Raw genomic sequence first — 20,004 nt, forward strand, 5'->3', positions numbered from 1 at the left:
TTAAAATATATTTTATGGATTATGATATTCCAGTTGTCCCATTTTCCACCCTTTATTCTCCTCTGCCCTGCACACTGCCTCCCACCCACATTCACCCTCTTTAGTTCATGTCCATGTGTCATACTTATAAGTTCTTTGGCTTCCAAATTTCCTACACTATTCTTAACCTCCCCCTGTCTGTCTTCTACCTACCATTTATGCTACTTATTCTCTGTACCTTTTGTCCCTCTCTCCCTACCCACTCCCTCTCTGATAACCCTCCAAGTGATCTGCATTTCTGTGATTCTGTTTCTGTTCTAGTTGTTTGCTTAGTTTATTTTTGATTTTGTTTTTGTTTTAGGTTCAGTTGTTAATAACTGAGTTTGTTATCATTTTACTGTTCATATTTTTTATCTTCTTTTTCTTAGATAAGTCCCTTTAACATTTCATATAATAAGGAGTTAGTGATGATGAACTTCTTGGACTTGACCTTATCTAGGAAGCACTTTATCTTCCCTTCCATTCTAAATGATAGCTTTCCTGGATAGAGTAATCTTAGATATAGGTCCTTGCTTTTCATGACTTCAAATGCTTCTTTCCAGCCCTTTCTTGCCTGCAAGGTTTCTTTTCTGAAATCAGCTGACAGTCTTATGGGCACTCCTTTGTAGGTAACTGTCTCCTTTTCTCTTACTGCTTTTAAGATTCTGCCCTTATCTTTAATCTTGGGTAATATAATTATGGTGTGCCTTGGTGTGTTCCTCCTTGGGTCCAACATCTTTGGGACTCTCTGAGCTTCCTGGACTTCCTGAAAATCTATTTCCTTTGCCAGATTGGGGAAATTCTCCATTATTTTTTCAAATAAGTTTTCAATTTCTTGCTCTTCTTCTTTTCATTCTGGCACCCCTATGATTCAGATGTTGGAACATTTAAAGCTGTCCTGGAGGTTCCTAAACCTCTCCTCATTTTTTTGGAATTCTTGTTTCTTCATTTTGTCCTGGTTGAATGTTTATTCTTCCTTCTGCTCCAAATTGTTGGTTTGATTCCCAGTTTCCTTCCCATCACTGTTGGTTCTTTGTACATTTTCCTTTATTTCACTTAGCATAGCCTTCATTTCTTCCTCTAATTTGCAACCATGTTCAACCAGTTGTGTGAACATCCTGATTACCAGGGTTTTGAACTGTGCATTTGATAGGTTAGCTATTTCTTGATCACTTAGTTATAATTTTTGTGGAGCTTTGATCTGTTATTTCATTTGGGCCATTTTTTGTCTGGGTGTGCCTATTTCATAGTAAGGGATGGAGCCTTAGGTGTTCACCAGGGCGGGGCAACCCATGTCACTGCGTTGTGGCACTGTGTGTGGGGGAGGGGTCCAAGAGGGAACAATGCCACTTGCTCTTCTTTCTGCCAGCTTTCAGTCACTTCCCCTGCTACTCACAATCAAATTGGGCCTTTCTAGTGCTGATTCCCAGGTGGGTGGGTTTGTGTATATTCTAGGACCCTATTGGCCTCTCCAGTAAACTCTCCTAGTGAGGCTGGGAGTTTCTCCTGCTACTGCTTCAAACCCCCACAGGTGTTTCCAATCAGAGGCTTGGAGGCTTCATTTCCCCACGCTGGAACTCTGGGTTGTGCAGTCTGTCTTGCTCCCCCGTTGTTCCTCCCAGTTTATCTGCATGCGAACATGGGACCATCTAGTCCACAATCCACCACCTTGCCTGCCCAGGTAATCCAGCTGCTGCCTTGCCCAGAGTCCTCTCCGCCCGGCTGCCTGTCTCCACCCCTTCTACTGGTCTGGATGAATGTTTCTTCTTTACCTCCTTGGCTGTTGGACTTCCATACAGTTCAATTTTCTGTCAGTTCTGGGTGTTTTTTGTTTTTGAATTTGTTGTTATCCTTCTTTGGTTGTACTAGGAGGTACAGTGTGTCTATCTACACCTCCATGTTGCCTGGAAGTCTCTTTCTATCATCATTTATCCCCAGTTTACCCACTTCTACCTCCTTGAATAGACATTTCTGTAGAAAAGATACAGAGATAGATGTTTTACATGAAGAGATGCTTTACATTATTAACCACTTTGGAAATGCAAATCAAAACTATAGGGAAATACCACTGCTTATGCATTTGGATAGCTATTTTAAAAAGAAAACAAACAGAGCCCTGGTTTGTGTGGCTCAGTGGATTGAGAGCTGGCATGTGAACCAAAAGATCGTAGGTTCGATTCCCAGTCAGGGTGCATGCCTGGGTTGTGGGCCAGGTCCCTAATTGGGGGTGTGCAAGAGGCACACGCACATTGATGTTTCTCTCCCTCTCTTTCTCCTTCCCTTCCCCTTTTTCTAAAAATAAATAAATGCTTTTTAAAAAGTAAAATTAAAAAATTAAAAAACAGAAATAACAAGTATTGGTGATGATATGGGGAAATTGGAACCCTAATGTATTGCTGGTGCTGGCATGTAAGTGGTACAGCTGCTAGAGAAAACGCAATGGCAGTCTCTCAAAAATTAAAAATAGAATTACCATATGATTCAGCAATTCCACTTCTGGGTGGAAATTGAATACCAAAATTCTTACACCAAAAGAATTGAAAACATGATTTGAGCAGGGGCGTTTTACACCCACAGGCATAGCAGCATTTCTCATACCAAGAGTTAGAAACAACTGAACCTTCATCAGCAGGTGGATGGGTAAACAAAATATCATATATACATACAATGGGATATCATTCAGTCTTAGAAAAAAGGAAAGAAATTATGACACATGCTATAACATAGGCGAAATAAGCCAGTATTAAAAAGACAAAAGTAATTGTATGATTCCATTTATATGAGGTACCTAGAATAGTCATATTGACAGAGACAGAAAGTCGAATGGTGGTTGCCAGGAGCTGGGTGAGAAGTGAGGAGTTGGTGTTTAATGGGCACAGGTTTCCCATTCAGTCTGGGAAGATATTCTGGAGATAGATGGTGGATGGTGATGATAGTTACAAAACAATGTGAATGTACTTAATGCCACAAAGCTGTATACTTAAAAATGGTTAAATGGTAAAGTTTATGTTATATATATATTTTACCACAATTAACAAAAAATGTAAGGAGCTTTCTCTTTCTCTTCTTTTCCATTCCCTTCCTGAACAATTCAGTCCAAAAAACCTCTGGGCAAGGCCGTGAAAAGCAGCATGTACACCAGAGGGTGTGTCAGGCTGCAGTGCTGTGGGCCAAGCGGAGTGAGGGGGATCCATACAGGGGCAGCCCAACACTCATGATATCTGAGCAGAATAATGTCTGAGAGAGAGCCCGTCTTGATTCAGTGTGTAAGAACACTAAAGGTGTCAGAGCTTGGGTATGGTTAGAGGTCTCCTGCATGGCAGGATGGCTCTGCATGAGTATCAGAACACAGGGTGAGGAGGTGTCCCCACAGGTGGGTGACAACAGCAGCCTGGCTTGGGGTATTAGAGTCCAAATGGGGAGAGGGAGGCATCCACATAGAAGAGAGGGCAGAAGCGATGAGTGAGCCTGGTCAGGTAAGTGAATATGTTAAGGGTAGTGGTAGCAGGGTTCTCACCATGTGAGAAGAGAGTTATAGTTACAGAAAGGAGGGGAGAGTAGGAGGAAGTCCGTTGTTGGATTAGAATTAGTAATATCAGGGTGACCTCTGCTTTAAATATACATTCATACATAAATAAGTATGCATGTAAATGTGTGATGTGTTCGCATGTATGTAGTGCACATATTCCTTAGTTCTGTCCACTGAGAAGGTCTGTTGGTGACAAGACTCTAACAGCACTGAGCACGACTAGCACCCAGATTTGATTTCTAAATACTGGCCTTCACCAACAAACAGCAAGGCTCCTTGAATATTATTATCCTGAGGAAACAGACACACCCAAAATGAGAGGCATTCTACAGAATAACTGGCCTGTACTCAAAAGTCAAGGGAAGACTGAGGAACTTGTTCTAGAGTGAAATAAAAGAAGGAGACAGAACAACTTAAATATGGCGTTGTATGAACATTGTATGGACTGATTTTACTATAAAGAATATTGAGATAATCAGTGAAGCTTGAGTGAAATCTGTGGAATAAAGGGCAACTAGTAATGGATTAATTGTAATGTTCTGACTTGGGAATTGTAGGGAATGTCTTTGTTTATGGAAAATAAATGCTAAATTATTTAGAGTAATGGGGCAGCCTGACTGCAGCTTACTCTCAAATGGTTCAAGAGAAAATATTTTTAATGTTAAAACTTTTTTGTAAGTTTGAGATTGATTCAAAATAAAAAATAACATAAAATCCTCTCCAAAAAGTTTAAAAAATTGAAACCAAGTTGTTCGACTGTGTTGCACGCTGCTGTGCAGACAGAGAAGACGGTCCACTTTGAAACAGAGGCCATTCGAGACCTTATCAAGAGCCAGTTCACTGGGCAGTGGAGGATGAGACCTGTGACAAAAGGAAATGGAAGATGTGGTCAGCTTTTTTAGTTTAAATTCGAGGGGGCAGAGGGGCCCTCAGAAGAAGGGAAATCATAGTGAAGAATCTGGAGACAATGATGTATATTAGTATGTTTGGAAAATTAAGAGCTGTCCTAAATAAGGGAGGTCTTGGAGAAGTTCTGTCTTCCAGTATTTGAAAATCTTGCCAAAGAGATACTTTGTTTTTTATTTGTAGAGGGTAGAACCACTGTTTACAGAGAAATTGATTTTGACTCAACATTAGAAAACGGGTTGAGCTGCCCAGCAATTGAATACTTAGCTGCTGTGTGAGAAGTGAGCCTCCTGTCACAAAAAGTGGAAAACGAGAGGCTAGAGAGTAGGTGTTCCAGTCCAGTTCCTGCATGTGACTCCTTTATTGATTTAGGACTGAGAGTATAGATGAACCTGCTCCTACCACATTTTCAGACTCATTGTTGCATTAGTGTTTAAGTAGGAATTCTTAGCCCTTTCTGAAATCTTGAGTATAATAGGAAATTACCAGTTCTTGAGGTTCCTCTTTAATTTTGCTGATTATTGTGCTTATTACAAGTGTAGATAATTTAACATTTGCAATGATCAGTATCTCATTATTTCTAAGAGTGTAAACAGTGTATCATTAGCAATCTACAATTGATCCCAATTTAAATTTTTTAATTGATTTTTAGGTTGTAGTACAAATATACTTTCTTACAGATTTGTAAAAAAATGTGGGCATACATAACTGAATTGATGCACAAAATTAATAATGAGAATTATCTGGGGTCAAGAAGGTCAGCACAAAACCTCACCAGAGACAGTATCTCTTGATCCACATTTTAGTGCTGTGTTTCTCTCTGACCTCAGAAAAAGACCTGTGTTAAATTGCTAAAAATATTACCTCTTTCAGCACCCTCATAGTTGGTTTTTTAAAAAATATTTTATTTATTTATATTTAGAGGGAAAGAGAAGGGGAGAGAGAGAGAAACATCAATGTATGGTTGCCTTCCGTGCGTCCCCTGCTGGGAACTGGCCTGCAGGGAACCGGCCTGCAACCCAGGAATGTGCCCTGACTGGGAATCGAACCTCGATTGTCTGGTTCGCAGGCCTGCGCTCAGTCCACTGGGCTACACCAGCCAGGGCTGGTTTTTGAAATATGTAAATAAAAATACAAGCTTTCAAAATTAATTTTGCTCACCAGTCATATCATCCCCAGAAATTTACTAAATGAGAAACATAGAATCAAAAAAGGTTCTAGTCCTGAAAATGTTTGTCCTCTTTTTAAATAAAATAATTTATAACATTAATATCTAACAGCTAAGGAATGATTAGCTTGATGTATATAGTTATTGTACTTCCATTAATGAGACTAAAGCAAAAAGTGTATTTGCAATATGATTATAAATATGCAGAAAATCCACAAGAGCAAATACTGGAGGGATACGTGTCTAGAGTGTTATGGGTGGGACTGATGACAGGCTTCCCTATTGTAAGCCATATGCCATAAATTAAAACTAGTTTTCAAAAATGGATTTGGCTGTGTATTGGGCATTTTGCCAAAAAATAGTTTGAAGCATGAGATGGTGAGGTGACAGTCCTTTTGTGTCTATGGGAAACACAAGCCTCTGCCTTCACCTACCCATAGGTGGGCAGTGCTCCGCTTCAGCACCAGTCTAGTTTCAGGCACATCCCAGCACCCACGGGATTCCCAGGTGATGTCAGGGGCATTCTAAGAAAGAGGGCTGCTTCAGTTCCACTTCCCTAAATACCCCTAGTCACTTAATACTCTACTCTGTAGATGTCCTTAGAGTTGCAGACATCAGGATCTTCCATCCACTGCTGAGACCCCCTGGTTGCCACGTCACAGGCCTTGTATTTCAAATGGAGCTGACCTGCCTGGCTGTCACACACCTGCTCCCTACTAGCTCCCTTGTTAACCAGCTTCACTGTCTCTGTTGCTCACTTAGGCAGGAAGTCCTGGCACTGTCTCTGCCTCTGTCTTCCAGCTGCCACTTACTAGCCTCTGTACTGTCTCATACCTGGGTTTGGCTCCATTTATAGTCACTGTCCCAGTAGGTCTCTAGTCTTGGACTTCCAGCTGTCTCTGCAGGGCAGCATTAACCACTGCATGAGTACTTGTTCAGCAACTTGAATCTAACTCCCTGTTCCCCAGGTAGCAGGCGCAGAGTCCTTAGTTTGAGCACTTAGAGCCATCCGCCATCGGGTTCCAACTTGCTTTCTGTGCTGCACCTACTCTTTTCTCTCCTGTAGAGCTCTGGAAGCCTGAAAAAATTACTCTGTTGCTGTATACAAAATAACCACAGCATAGTGCTACACCGTGAGTAGGCATTTGAGCACCAGATCGTCTATCTTATTTGACAGAGTGCATCCTGCTGCGGAGATTGCTGGGGGTGGGAGGTGCATTTTAAAAAGTGCTTGCTTAAGGCATTATTAATTAATTAAAATAAAACAGGACAAAATTTTTAAAAGCCCTATCTGTGGCAGTAGATTGTTTCTGTCTGCACACAGCTGAAATAGAAGTTTGGAGACTGGCAGACAGAAAGAGGAAGGCTGGGGTGGGAGGAGGGGGCAGTACAGCTTGACATTAACCAGGAAGGAGGCACAGACAATTGGTGGTTGTTAGAGTTTCTGTTCTCTTTATCCTCAAGTTGCAACCTCCCCCGCACCCAGTTGGTTCCTTTAAAAAATGTGATCCTTAGTGAGGCTTTTTGGGTTTTTTTTTTGGGGGGGGGGGGGGGGGGATGTATGCTTCTGCCAAGGCATTATCCAAGTTTCTTTTTCCCCAGTCACTGACAAAATTCATATAATTGTATTTTGAGTTTTTGAGAAGCGTGGCTATTATTAACTATCCAATAAAGGTATTACCAAGAATTGGGTTTTCACATTCTGATGATAAAAATACAAAACCATTTTCTGATTAATTTATCAGCCCTAAAGATATCTTTATTTGTTTTATCCAAGTATTTAATAGTTCTGTAAAGAAAACAGAAAATTTTTTGGTTTTGGAAAATGGAATGGTGTTTTAATAATGTTATCAGATGTCCAGCATGTCCCATTTCATTACAATTAACTTTCTTTCTGCCCCGTTCTCAAGAGTAGTGAAAAGAACTTTTTTCAACATGTTTAGAGACTAGATATGAAATAAAAGAATTTAAACCTTTTAGTATACGTGTAAAAGACAGTGTTTACATCATAAAGGCATTTTTCTAAATTCATTATAGTGTTTTAGATGTAATTTTTTGAGCAGTCAGATCTTTTAAATGTGCTTGAAAAACAAAATAGAATAGTCACAGTTTAGGAGTAATTTATTTAAAATATATTTTAATCCTCCACATAGTTGAACAATCTGTCCAAACCACAGTTCATTCCTGTGGGACTTTGCCTATACAACTCTGAGTGGGAATCAGTAGTTTCTTTGTTCATCACTATGGAAACAAGTCAGCCTATCCTGAATGGCTGTTAGATCATGCAGAGTGATGCTCATATCTCAGTGTAAGTTCATCACGGAGCAGGCTGGTGCTGTCATCTCCTGGCCTCCAGCTCTCCTGGCCAACCGCACCATGCAGGACCCGCCCCAGCGGCTCTCAGCCCTGCCCACCCTTGGCTCCTTCTTACAGGGCCACCGACACTCAGCCTCAGGCACTGGACTACGACTGCCACAGGGGCAGCCCAGCTCTGTCGCCAAGATGCTCTCCTCTTCTTCTCTGCAGGTGATGCTAGCTGCGTCCTCTGTCAGCTGTGCCAAGAGAAACCCAGCTTGCCCCAAGAGAAAAAGTAAAACTCCTTTTCTTCTTAAAGATTGCCACACCTTTGAGTTTAACTTTAAGGCATTTTAAGAGGCTGTGCTGTGTTCATACCTTTTTAAATGTTGACAATTCTATATTATATGTTTTACCATCTGTTATGCTAAGAGTTTTAGTGAATATGTAATAGGAGATAAAGTGATTGAATGTTTGTGTTTTTATATTAAAAATGTAGTTTTTGAACAAACCTTGTTCCCTTATGAAAGATCTGCTTTAGAGTTGCTTCCTCTGTGTGACCCCTCTGGCATGTGGAAATTGTGTCTTAAAGTGTTTGCTATATTAAGAGATAATACACTTGGTTTTAATGGTTTTCATCTTGACAAAGTAAAGGGGAGTTAGCTCCAGCTCCTTACCTACAAACCTGAGAACAAATGGAAACTGCTTCCCAGATCACTATTCTGTTTGGAGAGTGGAATTTTAAATCCCTTCCTTGCACATTCTAGGCAATTCAGGACGTCCAGCACCGAAGTATACAAAAGTGGGAGAGCGTTTACGACATGTCATCCCCGGACACGTGGCCTGCTCCATGGCATGTGGGGGCAGATCATGCAAGTACGAAAATCCAGCCCGCTGGAGTGAGCAGGAGCAGGCCATCAGGGGTGTCTACTCGTCCTGGTGAGTGATTCTGTCATCTGTGGTAGTTCTCACCTGCAGCTGTGTAGGAAAAGGGACTGAAGATGTCTGTGGTGCCTGGTGGCTGGATGCTGTGGAAGAGAGAGTATGGGAAGTTGGAACCTTGCCTCCAATCCCTGGCGTTGCTGCCTGACAAGCTGTGGCCTACTCACACAGGCCTGTGAGCAGGTTTTCTGAACCTCGGTTTTCTCCTCTGTGAAATGGAAATAATAAAAACAATTCCATAGGGTCTTTTTTAATTAAGTGAAATAATGTATGTAAATATCTTAAGGAAATGATAACAAGATAAATAGCTCTTAAATTTCAGAAATTGCTAGAAATGTTAAAAATGTTTAGCTATAAATTTGAAAAATTATGAGGTACATATGTAGTTTTCAGTTTCATAAAGGTGAGCTATAGCCTTGTTTTAATTTTGGTCCTGTACTCTGCATGAAAGGACCCATTTCCACACACATACTCTTCTAGTCTGTCTCACCAGGAGTGGAATAAGTTGTTGGTTCGGTGGACAATGTCAGATGCTTGCATTTTTTATGCTGTGTAGGTGCCAATGAATCATACTGCTTTTTATTGTTACTAGTAAACTGTCGAGTGTATCTTTTCAGTGTGGTGATATCTGAAGAGTTTTGATAATCAGACCAAATCCCATTTGAAACACACTTAGAGGAAATCACTGTTTAAAGAATTCTAGTGGTGAGTCATTTTATATAGCAAGAATTCATTTACGTTTTAGATATTTGTCGACCAGGACCTCCAACTTGCAACCCATGCTTTTTCATGTTGGCTTTTCTGGTTACATGGGTAGTGATGTAGTGGGAGAACCACTGTCACTGTTCCCCACAGATCATATTCTAGTCTTTCACTGTCTTTCTCTGAGAATGTTATGAAAAGGCAAACACTGTTCCTGAGGTGTGGTCTGACAAGTAAGTTTCTAATAGTGGAGCATAAGGCCACATACATGTTTTTGATTTATTGTTGACTAAACCATCTGAGTCTTTTTTACCTGTTTGATTTCATGTTACATCTTTTCTCATACTAAGTGCTATTAAATTTGGGGTTCTAAAACTTTTGGGGTCCCTGTTGAATTTCAGGCATTATCCTGGGGAGAGAGTTGTTATCTTTTTGGATCCTGCTCTCTTCATTTAATGTTACTTCTCTCAAGTTGTGACCTACAACTTTTAATAGACTGCCTGATGTACCTTTTACCAGAATACTGATGAGAAATTCTACCAAAATGGGATGAAGCCAGAGCCCTAATGAGAGACAGCCACTTGTTGGGTCTCTGTCTATTTGTACACTCAGTAAACATGCATTTGGCTACAGGCCAGGGACTGTGCTAGGCACTTTCAAATTATTATCTCATCTTCATAAAACTCTTGTAAAGTAGGCATTGGTAGTGTCATTTTATTGATATAGGAATTGAGGTCCAGAGAAACTAAGTCATGTGCTACACAGCTAGAAAGTAGAAAGGCCAGCATTTGAAACTAAGCCCAGCTGAGTCCAAAGCTTTTATTTTTTGCTAAATTGCAATAATTCAGCATTTATTTATAACCACATGTGTGGATTTTTGCTAAAGACTTTGCATCCACATCATGTTAAATTTGAACACCAACCCTACGAGGCAGGTATTTTTATTCCAATTAACACATACTAAACTGCAGATAGCTCAAGAACTAGAAATGCCTTCTAATCGGTCCTCAAATGACTTACAGCCTTTGGATAACCTACCTAGACTGTCACCTTTGCTGCCAGTTGAACTCTTTTTTATCATGTCCAGTAAAACCTCTTGAGGGTCCTTAAAAATGCTTTGTTGCAGTCTGTAAGTACTTTTCCCAGAGATTTAAGCAGCTAGGGTTTTTTAGAATCCTAATCATAATGCAAAATTGAAGCCAGATTTGTATAGGAATTCTTATTTTACAGAGTTATTGAAATTATAGGAAAACTAGTGTACTGCTCTCTCAGTCCTTGGAGCTGGAATGTTCTAGATTTTGTGCATTTTACCAGTCCCTCTTCCCCTCTGTAGGGTCACCGATAACATCCTGGCAATGGCTCGCCCATCCACTGAGCTCCTTGAGAAGTACCGCATCATTGAGCAGTTTCAGAGGTAAATGCCACATTGTTCACACACAGTTTCATAAGCCAGCTTGTAAGTTTACTCCTCCATTGCTTTTGGCTTCAATGAAAACGTATTTTCATTTTAACAATAGGTATACATAGCTTATTTTAAATAGGAAATTTGAGAATAATTAATAATTGTTTATTAATGCCAAAAGTGATAATTTTTTTAACAGTGCTAGCTAGCTGCCAATATGACTAATTTTTTTCTTTTTCCTTTGAGTCATGGCTTAAAAACAATCATTAATCTACAGCGGCCTGGTGAGCATGCCAGCTGTGGGAACCCTCTGGAACAAGAAAGTGGTTTCACGTACCTTCCTGAAGCTTTCATGGAAGCTGGAAGTAAGTCCTTACATACTCCTCTCCATGAGTTATCGAGGACAGCACTTGGAGCCTTTTGTCTGCTCAGCTCTTAGGTTTAAAAGGTGGTGGAAATAAATGCTCACTGCATGAAGCATTTATTTCCTAAAACATGAAGATGAGCTAACTCTGACTTTAAAGAATACTGCCTTGTGTGTGTATGTGTGGTATTGCTGTGGAAAATGCAGGCTTTCTTTCTCTCTGACAGGAACCTTGGGAACACAACATGTAGAAATAAGGGTACCATTTGATTAGTGCCTACATTGATTAATATTAACAGTATGTCAGATCTATCATCTCATTTTTATCCTTTAAAACAGTTAAGTAAAGTAGTTGTTTCTGCTTCACGTGAGACTATACACACTTAGCAAATTCTGATTTGCTCAGGGTCACACAGCTTAGCCATGTTAAAGGACTGGGACCCAGGACTCTGCAGCTTTTGCTGTGACACATCAGTTCTGCCCCTGGGTAGGGTGCCGGGATTCCTTATGTGGCAGTTCCAGAAGCTTCTTAGTCATGGGAGCTTTGGGGTGAAATTACACCAAGTTGGAAAGAATCAACCTGTGCAATTTTAGAATGTTTTTTTCAAGAAGCTGCATCTAGTTTTTTTTTCTCCACCAGATAAAAAATGTATATGTACCATCTTCTGCCATTTATCAGTCATTTTAGACTCATTTCTAAGGTTCAGGACCATATGCCTTCTCCCTGTAGCTAAGACATTTTGGCATAGATTATTGACTTTATTAATTTGCAGTCCCGCTTTTCCATAATTCTTTCTGGCTGAGTTTCAGTAGGAAATGCCTTAAATAATATGAAATGTGCTTTTCATTTGTAAGAAATGTTAACAATAAATTTCATGGAAATGTAAAAAGCCTATTATTCTGTGAGCCTACTGAGATCTGCATGCCTTACAGCTTTCTATTCTTGATGAATTCACTCACTTTTCTCAAATATTCTTGCAAGTATTTTTCTTGTATGTTGACTTTCTTTCCTGTTCTCTTTTCCATTGCCCAGTTTATTTCTACAATTTCGGATGGAAGGATTATGGTGTAGCATCACTTACCACTATATTAGATATGGTGAAGGTGATGACATTTGCCTTACAAGAAGGAAAAGTGGCCATCCATTGTCACGCAGGGCTTGGTCGAACAGGTAAATTCTAGGAGATAGTTTTATTGTCTGGAGCATATTTAAACATATAAGGAATAACATTTTTAATACCCAGGGTCTTTAAAAATGGAATTTTCCATAACCAAATAATAAAGAAAATAACAAGCATTGTTTCAACTACTGTTCTATTTACACTTGCTCTCTTAGTCTTTTTTTTTTTTAATTTTTTTATTGATTATGCCGTTACAGTTGTTCTATTCCCCCCTTCATTCCCCTCCACCCTACCCCCCATCCCCACCATTACCCTCCCTTTAGTTTATGACCATGTGTCTCAAGTTCTTTAGATTCTATATTTCCCATACTATTCTTGCCCCCCCATCTATTTTCTATCTACTGTCTCTGCTACTTATTTTCTGTACTTTCTCCCCCCTTCTCCTCCTCCCACTCCCCTGTTGCTAACCCTCCTGGAGATCTTCATTTCTATGTTTCCACTCCTGATCTAGCTGTCCTTTTAGTTTGCTTTCGTTTTAGGTGTGGTTGTTAATAACTGTGAGTTTGCTGTCCTTTCACTGTTCATGTTTCTTTAACTTCTTTTTCTTAGATAAGTCCCTTTAACATTTCATATAATAAGGGCTTGGTGATGATGAACTCCTTGAATTTGATCTTATCTGAGAAGCACCTTATCTGTCCTTCCATTCTAAATGAAAACTTTGCTGGATAGAGCAATCTTGGACGTAGGCCTTTGGTTTTCATGACTTGGAATACCTCTTTCCAGCCCCTTCTGGCCTGTAAGGTCTCTTTTGAGAAATCTGCTGACAGTCTGATGGGGACTCCTTTGTAGGTGACTGTCCCCTTAGCTCTTGCTGCTTCTAGGATTCTCTCCTTCATTTTAATTTTGGCTAATGTAATTATGATGTGCCTTGGTGTGTTCCTTCTTGGGTCCAAGTTCTTTGGGACTCTCTGAGCTTCCTGGATTTCCTGGAAGTCTATTTCCTTTGCCAGATTGGGGAAATTCTCCTTTATTATTTGTTCAAATAAGTTTTCCACTGGTGGCTGTGCCTTTCCCCCTTCTGGTACCCCTATAATTCGGATGTTGGAGCGTTTAAAGATGTCCTGGAGGTTCCTAAGACTCTCCTCATTTCTTTGAATTCTTGCTTCCTGACTCTTTTCTGTTTGGCCATTATTTGCTTTCTTCTGGTCCACTCCATTGATTTCAGTCCCAGTTTCCTTTTCATTGCTATTGGTGTCCTGTGCAATTCCATTCATTTCAATTAGTTTTGCCTTCATATATTTGTCTAATTTGTGGCTATAATCAACCAGTTCTGTGAGGATCCTGATGACCAGTGTTTTAAGGTATGTGTCTGAGAGTTTTGCTATTTCTTCATCGCTTAGATCTATGGGCTCTGGGGCTTTGAGATATTCTTGCGACATTTTTGGTCTGTTCTGGCCCTTTAAGTGTGAGAAGTGGTGCCTTAGACTCCCAGGTCGCTGGGTTGTGACGCTGTATGTGGGGGCGTGGTCAGAGCGGGGAAATGGCGGCGCCCTCTAATGCCGCTTGCCGCAGGGGACCCGCTGGGCCAGGTCCAACCACCCACTCCCTCGCCTGTCCGCTTGCGCACAAATGGGCGACCACAGTCAACATGCAGCACCGCTTCCCTGCTGTCTCCTCCGCAGTGGCTCGCTCCGTAGCTCACTAGGTCCAACCCTGCGCCTGGATTCCGCATGTCTGGATTCCGCGCCTGAGTCTGTCTGACCGAATCCTCCTGTGCAACCCCTCACCAGCCGCTGGTTTTGCCCCTTACCAGTCAGGCTGAAGAATTTGTTGTTAACGGACTTCCGAAAAGTTCAATTTTCTGTGTTCTGGCTGTGTTTTCTGTTGCTAATATTTAGTTGTCTCTAAACTTGGTTGTGTGAGAAGGCACCGCACATCCACCTATGCCGCCATCTTGGCGGAAGTCTCTTAGTAAGTCTTTAGTAAGAATGTGAGTTTTGAAGACACAAACGTAATTTGCTACCTCCAGGAAGTGGCAGATCCAGGATTTACATTCACAGCTGTCAGAATTCATGTTTGTGAAAGAGAGTCTATCCGTGTCTAGAATTCTATATAAAAATCAATGATTTTACTTAAAAAGGCAGGAAAATCTCTGTGCCATGCTGATATGAGGGCTGGAATAAAGACTGTTGCACTGGAGTCTTAGCTGCCATTTGGTTCAACCAGACACCTGAGCTTGACTCTGTATATCTGCCATAAAGAGTTTCCCATCTGCTCAGGTGCTTTGTCAGGATGTGGATACAGTTCTCCTCAATATCGTCAGCTCTCATGGTCAAACCAAAATTTTGCTCTTCCTGGATTCCATGTAATAATAGGTCTGCAGATCTCATTCTTGCACTAAAGACTTTCCCTGTCCTAGTGAAAATGATATGTCAGACTCTACCTACCACATACTGAAAGAACATGCAGTGTTCAGAGGTTCTGATGTATGTAGTGAGATTCACAGCTTTGGTGAATCACACAAGTGTCTTTTGATTGCCTTTGACTTTGATAGTAATTAACTATTTTACTAATTGGTTAATTATCACTTTTTCAATATTCATTTTAACTTGAAATAAATAAGAATGCCTAATGTTTATACTATTAAGGCTGTTTTCCTTAATATTAACTGCTTACAGCAATATATAATTGTATCATGGTATGGAGAAAAACATATATTAGTGTAAAAACAAATCTGCAAGAAGAATTTTCAGGGAAAAAAGTTTGTGAATATGAATAATTCCCAAATCTAAAAATTGCCCTGGCTGGTGTAGCTCGGTGGATTGAGCACGGGCCTGCGAACCAAAAGATCGTGGCTTGATTCCCCATCAGGGCACATGCCTGGGTTGCAGGCCAGTTCCCAGCAGGGGCCAGTTCCCAGCAGGGGATGCACCAGAAGCAACCATACATTGATAGTTCTCTCTTTCCCTTCCATTCTAAAGATAAATAAATAAATAAAAATTTTTAATGTTGGAGTTGGTAGAATGCCAGGCAGGAAAGTATCAACAATTGATAGCAAAGGCAGAAGTGGGAAGTTCTAAGTGCAGTGTATGGATCCACCACATAGAAATTTTCAGAAATTGTTAAATGGGAAATAGAAGCAGGATTTCACTTCTCCCATCTTAGAGTTGGACATAAGGAAGATAAATATGCCAGGTCATCCCTCTTTTACTCCACAATTACTCAGCCATTCTCCTTCACACTTAGACATCCCGGCTTACTGCATATTTACTATTCAGTTGTTACCCCTCAGTCCACACTGATGCAGTGATCCCCCTTTATTCCATACCTATTCACACATCCCCCTCACTCCACACTTACTGAGTCAGCCCCTTCACTTCACAGTCATCCCCTATCACTTCACTCCACACTTAACTCAGTTATTTCTCACCTACTCTATATTTACTCAGTCATTCCTCACACTCTCCACACTAGTCATTCTCGTGCACTTCACACTTAACCATCCCCCCTCATGCTACACTTAGTCACTCCCCCTTACTCCACATTTGCTCCATCATCCCTCACTTACTCTGCACTTACTCAGTCATCCTCCCCCCCATGCCACGGTTACTCAGTTACTCCTGAGTATTCATTCCACAGCTACTCAGTCCTCCCCCCTTACTCCATCTTATTCAGTCATCCTCCCTACATCCACACTTAGCTTCACTGGGACAGTTTCTCTGTTCACCCCTTGGTATAAGGAGCACTGAGTGTTCTCAGTCAATGTGAGTGGTACCATATAGACAGGTAAATATATAAACACCTTTACAAAAATTTATGAAGTATATTAGCCTTAAAATGTTTCTCTATATGGTTTTCTAACAAATATCAAATTTAAATCATCAAAGATTCATATATTATATATATATATACATATATATGTGAGCTTTTCTTTTTTTTAAATGGATTTTTTTATTGATTATGCCATTACAGTTGTTCTATTCCCCCGTTCATTCCCCTCCACCTTATCCCCCGTCCCCACCACTACCCCCCCTTTAGTTTATGACCATGTATCTCAAGTTCTTTAGAGTCTATATTTCCCATGCTATTCTTGCCCCCCCCATCTATTTTCTATCTACATCTATGCTAATTATTTTCTGTACCTTCTCCCCCCTTCTCCTCCTCCCACTCCCCTGTTGCTAACCCTCCTTGAGATCTTCATTTCTATGGTTCACTCCTGATCTAGCTGTCCTTTTAGTTTGCTTTTGTTTTAGGTGTGGTTGTTAATAACTGTGAGTTTGCTGTCCTTTCACTTTTCATGTTTTTTTCTTAATCCAGTTCTTTCTTCTTCTCCACTTAGGTGTTTTAATAGCTTGCTACTTAGTTTTCTCAACAAGAATGACTGCTGATCAAGCCATTATATTTGTTCGGGCAAAGCGACCCAATTCCATTCAAACTCGAGGACAGCTACTGTGTGTGAGGGAATTTACTCAGTTTCTGATTCCTCTTCGCAACATATTCTCTTGCTGTGACCCCAAAGCACATGCTGTCACCTTAACACAGTATCTGATTCGCCAGCGGCATCTACTTCATGGATACGAGGCACGACTTCTGAAACATGTGCCAAAAATTATCCACTTCATATGCAAATTGTTGCTGGACTTAGCTGAGAACAGGCCCATAGTGACAAAAGTGGTAGAGGTACCTGGCCTCTCTGCTGAAATTGAAAAAACTGTTTCTGAGATGGTCACGATGCAGCTGGATAAAGAGTTACTGAGGCACGACAGTGGTGCTTTGGACTCTTTCACCCCCACTGCAATGGCGGCAGATTTGAAGAATCAAGATGTGATTCTTTCCAGTGAACAAGAATTTGACCCTCTTTGGAAAAGACGGAATATAGAATGCTTTCAGCCCCTGACTCACCTGAAAAGGCAGCTCAGCTACAGTGACTCAGATTTACAGAGGGCCGAGTCACTTCTGGAGCAGTCAGGGACTCCATGGACGGTGCCCGCTCAAGTCTTGTTTTGCCCCAGCCCCAGGCAGCAGACACCCATTAGCCACCATGATGCTTCACAGACTCCACAGCTGGATTTCAGTAAGGAAATGCTGATCTGCAATACATTTTCTTTCTGGAATCAGGCTAAATTTAGAGACTTAGAAGAATACAAAGATGATGGGTCACCAATTTTCCAAAAGAAGAATATTTCAAAGGAAGTACAACGGAGTAAAACCTTCTCTTCAGGTGTTTCTGGTTCATACAACCCTGGGGAACCAGTTACATCCAGTGTTGCAAATATCCCAAAGGAACCACACTGTTCTCCCCAGCAAGGCACCCCATGTCTGTGTGAAGTTCATGGTAGCTGCAGCAGCCCTGTGGACTGTGGCTCCGGCCCCAAAACACAATCCTCACAGTCATCAATTGGACCTAAAATCCAAGAGAGCAAAGATGTGCCTGAAGTTGCTCCACACACTGCTCTGCATTCTGAATTAAGTGTTGAACAAAGGAGAATACTGGCAGCCAAAGCCCTGGCAAACTTAAGTGAGTTTGCAGAAAAGGAGGAAGTGAAAAGGAAGGTAGAAATGTGGCAGGTATTTGAATTTCATTTAATTACATATGCTTGGGAAATACTTATATCAGTGCAAAAACATCATGCATTTCCCCAAATTTATTTGTTGTAGGAATTTGAAGACATGTTGGTATACTTTTGAACTTCAGGTTTCTCAGCTATAACAGGAGCTCAATGTCATAGAAATGACAGACATAGGCTGTTGTGCAGGCTTGCTTCAGTCTCCTCTGAAAGAAAGCTCTTAGCACTTTGCAGGGCACTTGAATAAGAAAAGCATGGATGTGATGGATATCAGTAGCATCCTTTGTTCTTGCTGGGTTTGTAGGATACACTGACAGATGGATAGGCCATAGCAAACAACTTAAACCTGACCTGAAGGATCTCAAGGTCAACCCAAGGCCTAGCAGGGAGCCACATTTTGAGAAACACTGACACATACATGAAATCAGAGCAAATTCTTTTCCAGAGATCATCTGCAAAAGTATTGAGTGAGGTCGGGAAGAAGCATGACAAATGCTGTCTGCTCAGCATTCCCTCTTGCAGATTCCCCAGCCCTGCCCCAGTGAGGCAGCTGCCATATCTGGAAATCAAACGGCAGTGACTACAGAGTGTCTGAGTGCTGAGAGTAGGTCTTTGGGGTCCATTTTGGGGTTTTACTTAAATTAGAATGTGATATTTAAAATGTTAATCCTTTTTTTGTGTTGAACTTCCAACACAAAAGAGTGTTATACAGTCTTAAATCAGCCAAACTCTGCCCTGAACAAGCAGCTGAACTAGAGAAAGGCAGGCTTATAAAATTAGTTATCAAAAACAGGTAAACTGCCCAAATGTGGGGTGGTGCAATCTTTACTTGTTAGTCCATAATCTACCACAAGTTATTTGTATAGCTGCTCTTATGTCTTCTGCCATTAATTAAGCAAGGCAGGTGTACTTTTAAAGGGGGCCAGGGCCTTCCAGATGCAGGGGTGGTAAAACAGGCGTGGAGCCTCGCACCCACTTACAACTGGGGAGGGGAGCACTTCACACACTTTCTCCATCAGAATTGTGTTTTGCTTAACAAATAGTTAAATGTATTATTCTTTTCAACATGGAGCATGTTCATTTCCTTCTCGTAAATTAACAAGCCTTCTAGTCAGATAGCAGATCTTTCTGCTGCATCACTGTGTGTCACGATGGCTTGCTGTGGATTCTGTGGCTTCATGTGTGACAGCTCATGCCCTCTCATGGGTCAGCCCCATTTTTGCCCACACTGCTCAGTGTAGTACATGAGCCAGATAGATTCAACATATAACATATGAAAGCATTTCTAGGGGTGAACATAACATACAACCTTTTGTTTGGAGAGGTTTTCCCTTTTTTTCTTTTCTAGATTTTATTATGAGCCTTTCAGTAGTAAAAACAAATTAGTTGAATTCTGGAAAGAGTAAAATGAGGCTTCAGGTTAAGATGGCGGAAGGTAATCACCTCCTCCCATAATTACATCAAAATTACAACTAAACTAAATAATAACCATCATTCAAAGCTGCCTGAAACCTCACTGAACAAAAGTCCTAGAACTAAGGATATAAAGAAGAAGCCATGTAGAGACCAGTAGTACAGGCAGAACTTAGAACAGGCTGGTCACATACCTACAGTGTAGTGGTTAAAAATAAGGAGGGATATCTCCACTGCAGAGGGCCCCTTGAGAAGTGAGGGGTCCCAGCTCCACAGCAGGTTCCCCCAGCCAAAGCTTTCAATCCAGAAAAGTCCCCATAACTTCTGGCTGTGAAAACTAGTGGGGGTGGTGGCTAAGTGAGATGGAGGGCTTCTGGAGTCCCAGGTATTCCTCTGAAAGAGCCCATGTACAGGCTTACTCAGACTCACAGTAGCTCAAAGTGCATTAGGGACATACAGAGAAGAACTAAATTGTCCAGCAAAGGTGGGGCAGTTTTCTCCCAGACAGAAGTACTAGCAGAGGCCATATTTTCTTTGTTGAGACTTTGCCCTACAGAGCCTGCAGGTGGGCACCATA

General features: G+C 41.0%; 1 protein-coding gene across 8 annotated transcripts in view; it reads left to right on the plus strand.

Moving 5' to 3' along the window:
* Nucleotides 1-20,004, plus strand: part of PTPDC1 (protein tyrosine phosphatase domain containing 1) — a 98,523-nt gene that overhangs the window by 62,557 nt on the left and 15,962 nt on the right. For 5 of the 8 annotated variants that reach the window (XR_008389938.1, XR_008389937.1, XR_008389939.1 and 2 more), the window contains exons 1-6: nucleotides 7,998-8,211; nucleotides 8,684-8,855; nucleotides 10,894-10,974; nucleotides 11,209-11,327; nucleotides 12,360-12,497; nucleotides 16,787-18,015. Coding sequence is in view for 5 of the 8 variants with exons in the window: in XM_053656459.1 (XP_053512434.1) it covers nucleotides 7,998-8,211; nucleotides 8,684-8,855; nucleotides 10,894-10,974; nucleotides 11,209-11,327; nucleotides 12,360-12,497; nucleotides 16,787-18,015 (1,953 nt within the window). In the remaining 3 variants the exon portion in view is untranslated. Of the gene's footprint in view, nucleotides 1-7,997; nucleotides 8,212-8,683; nucleotides 8,856-9,486; nucleotides 9,564-10,893; nucleotides 10,975-11,208; nucleotides 11,328-12,359; nucleotides 12,498-16,786; nucleotides 18,016-20,004 lie in introns of those variants that run through there. The other 3 variants (XM_053656461.1, XM_037146387.2, XM_053656462.1) reach the window with 3 other exon arrangements.

The sequence above is a fragment of the Artibeus jamaicensis genome, unplaced genomic scaffold (assembly GCF_021234435.1).
Source record: "Artibeus jamaicensis isolate MK-2021 breed Jamaican fruit bat unplaced genomic scaffold, CSHL_Jam_final scaffold_1964, whole genome shotgun sequence".
Classification (NCBI taxonomy): Eukaryota; Metazoa; Chordata; class Mammalia; order Chiroptera; family Phyllostomidae; genus Artibeus; species Artibeus jamaicensis.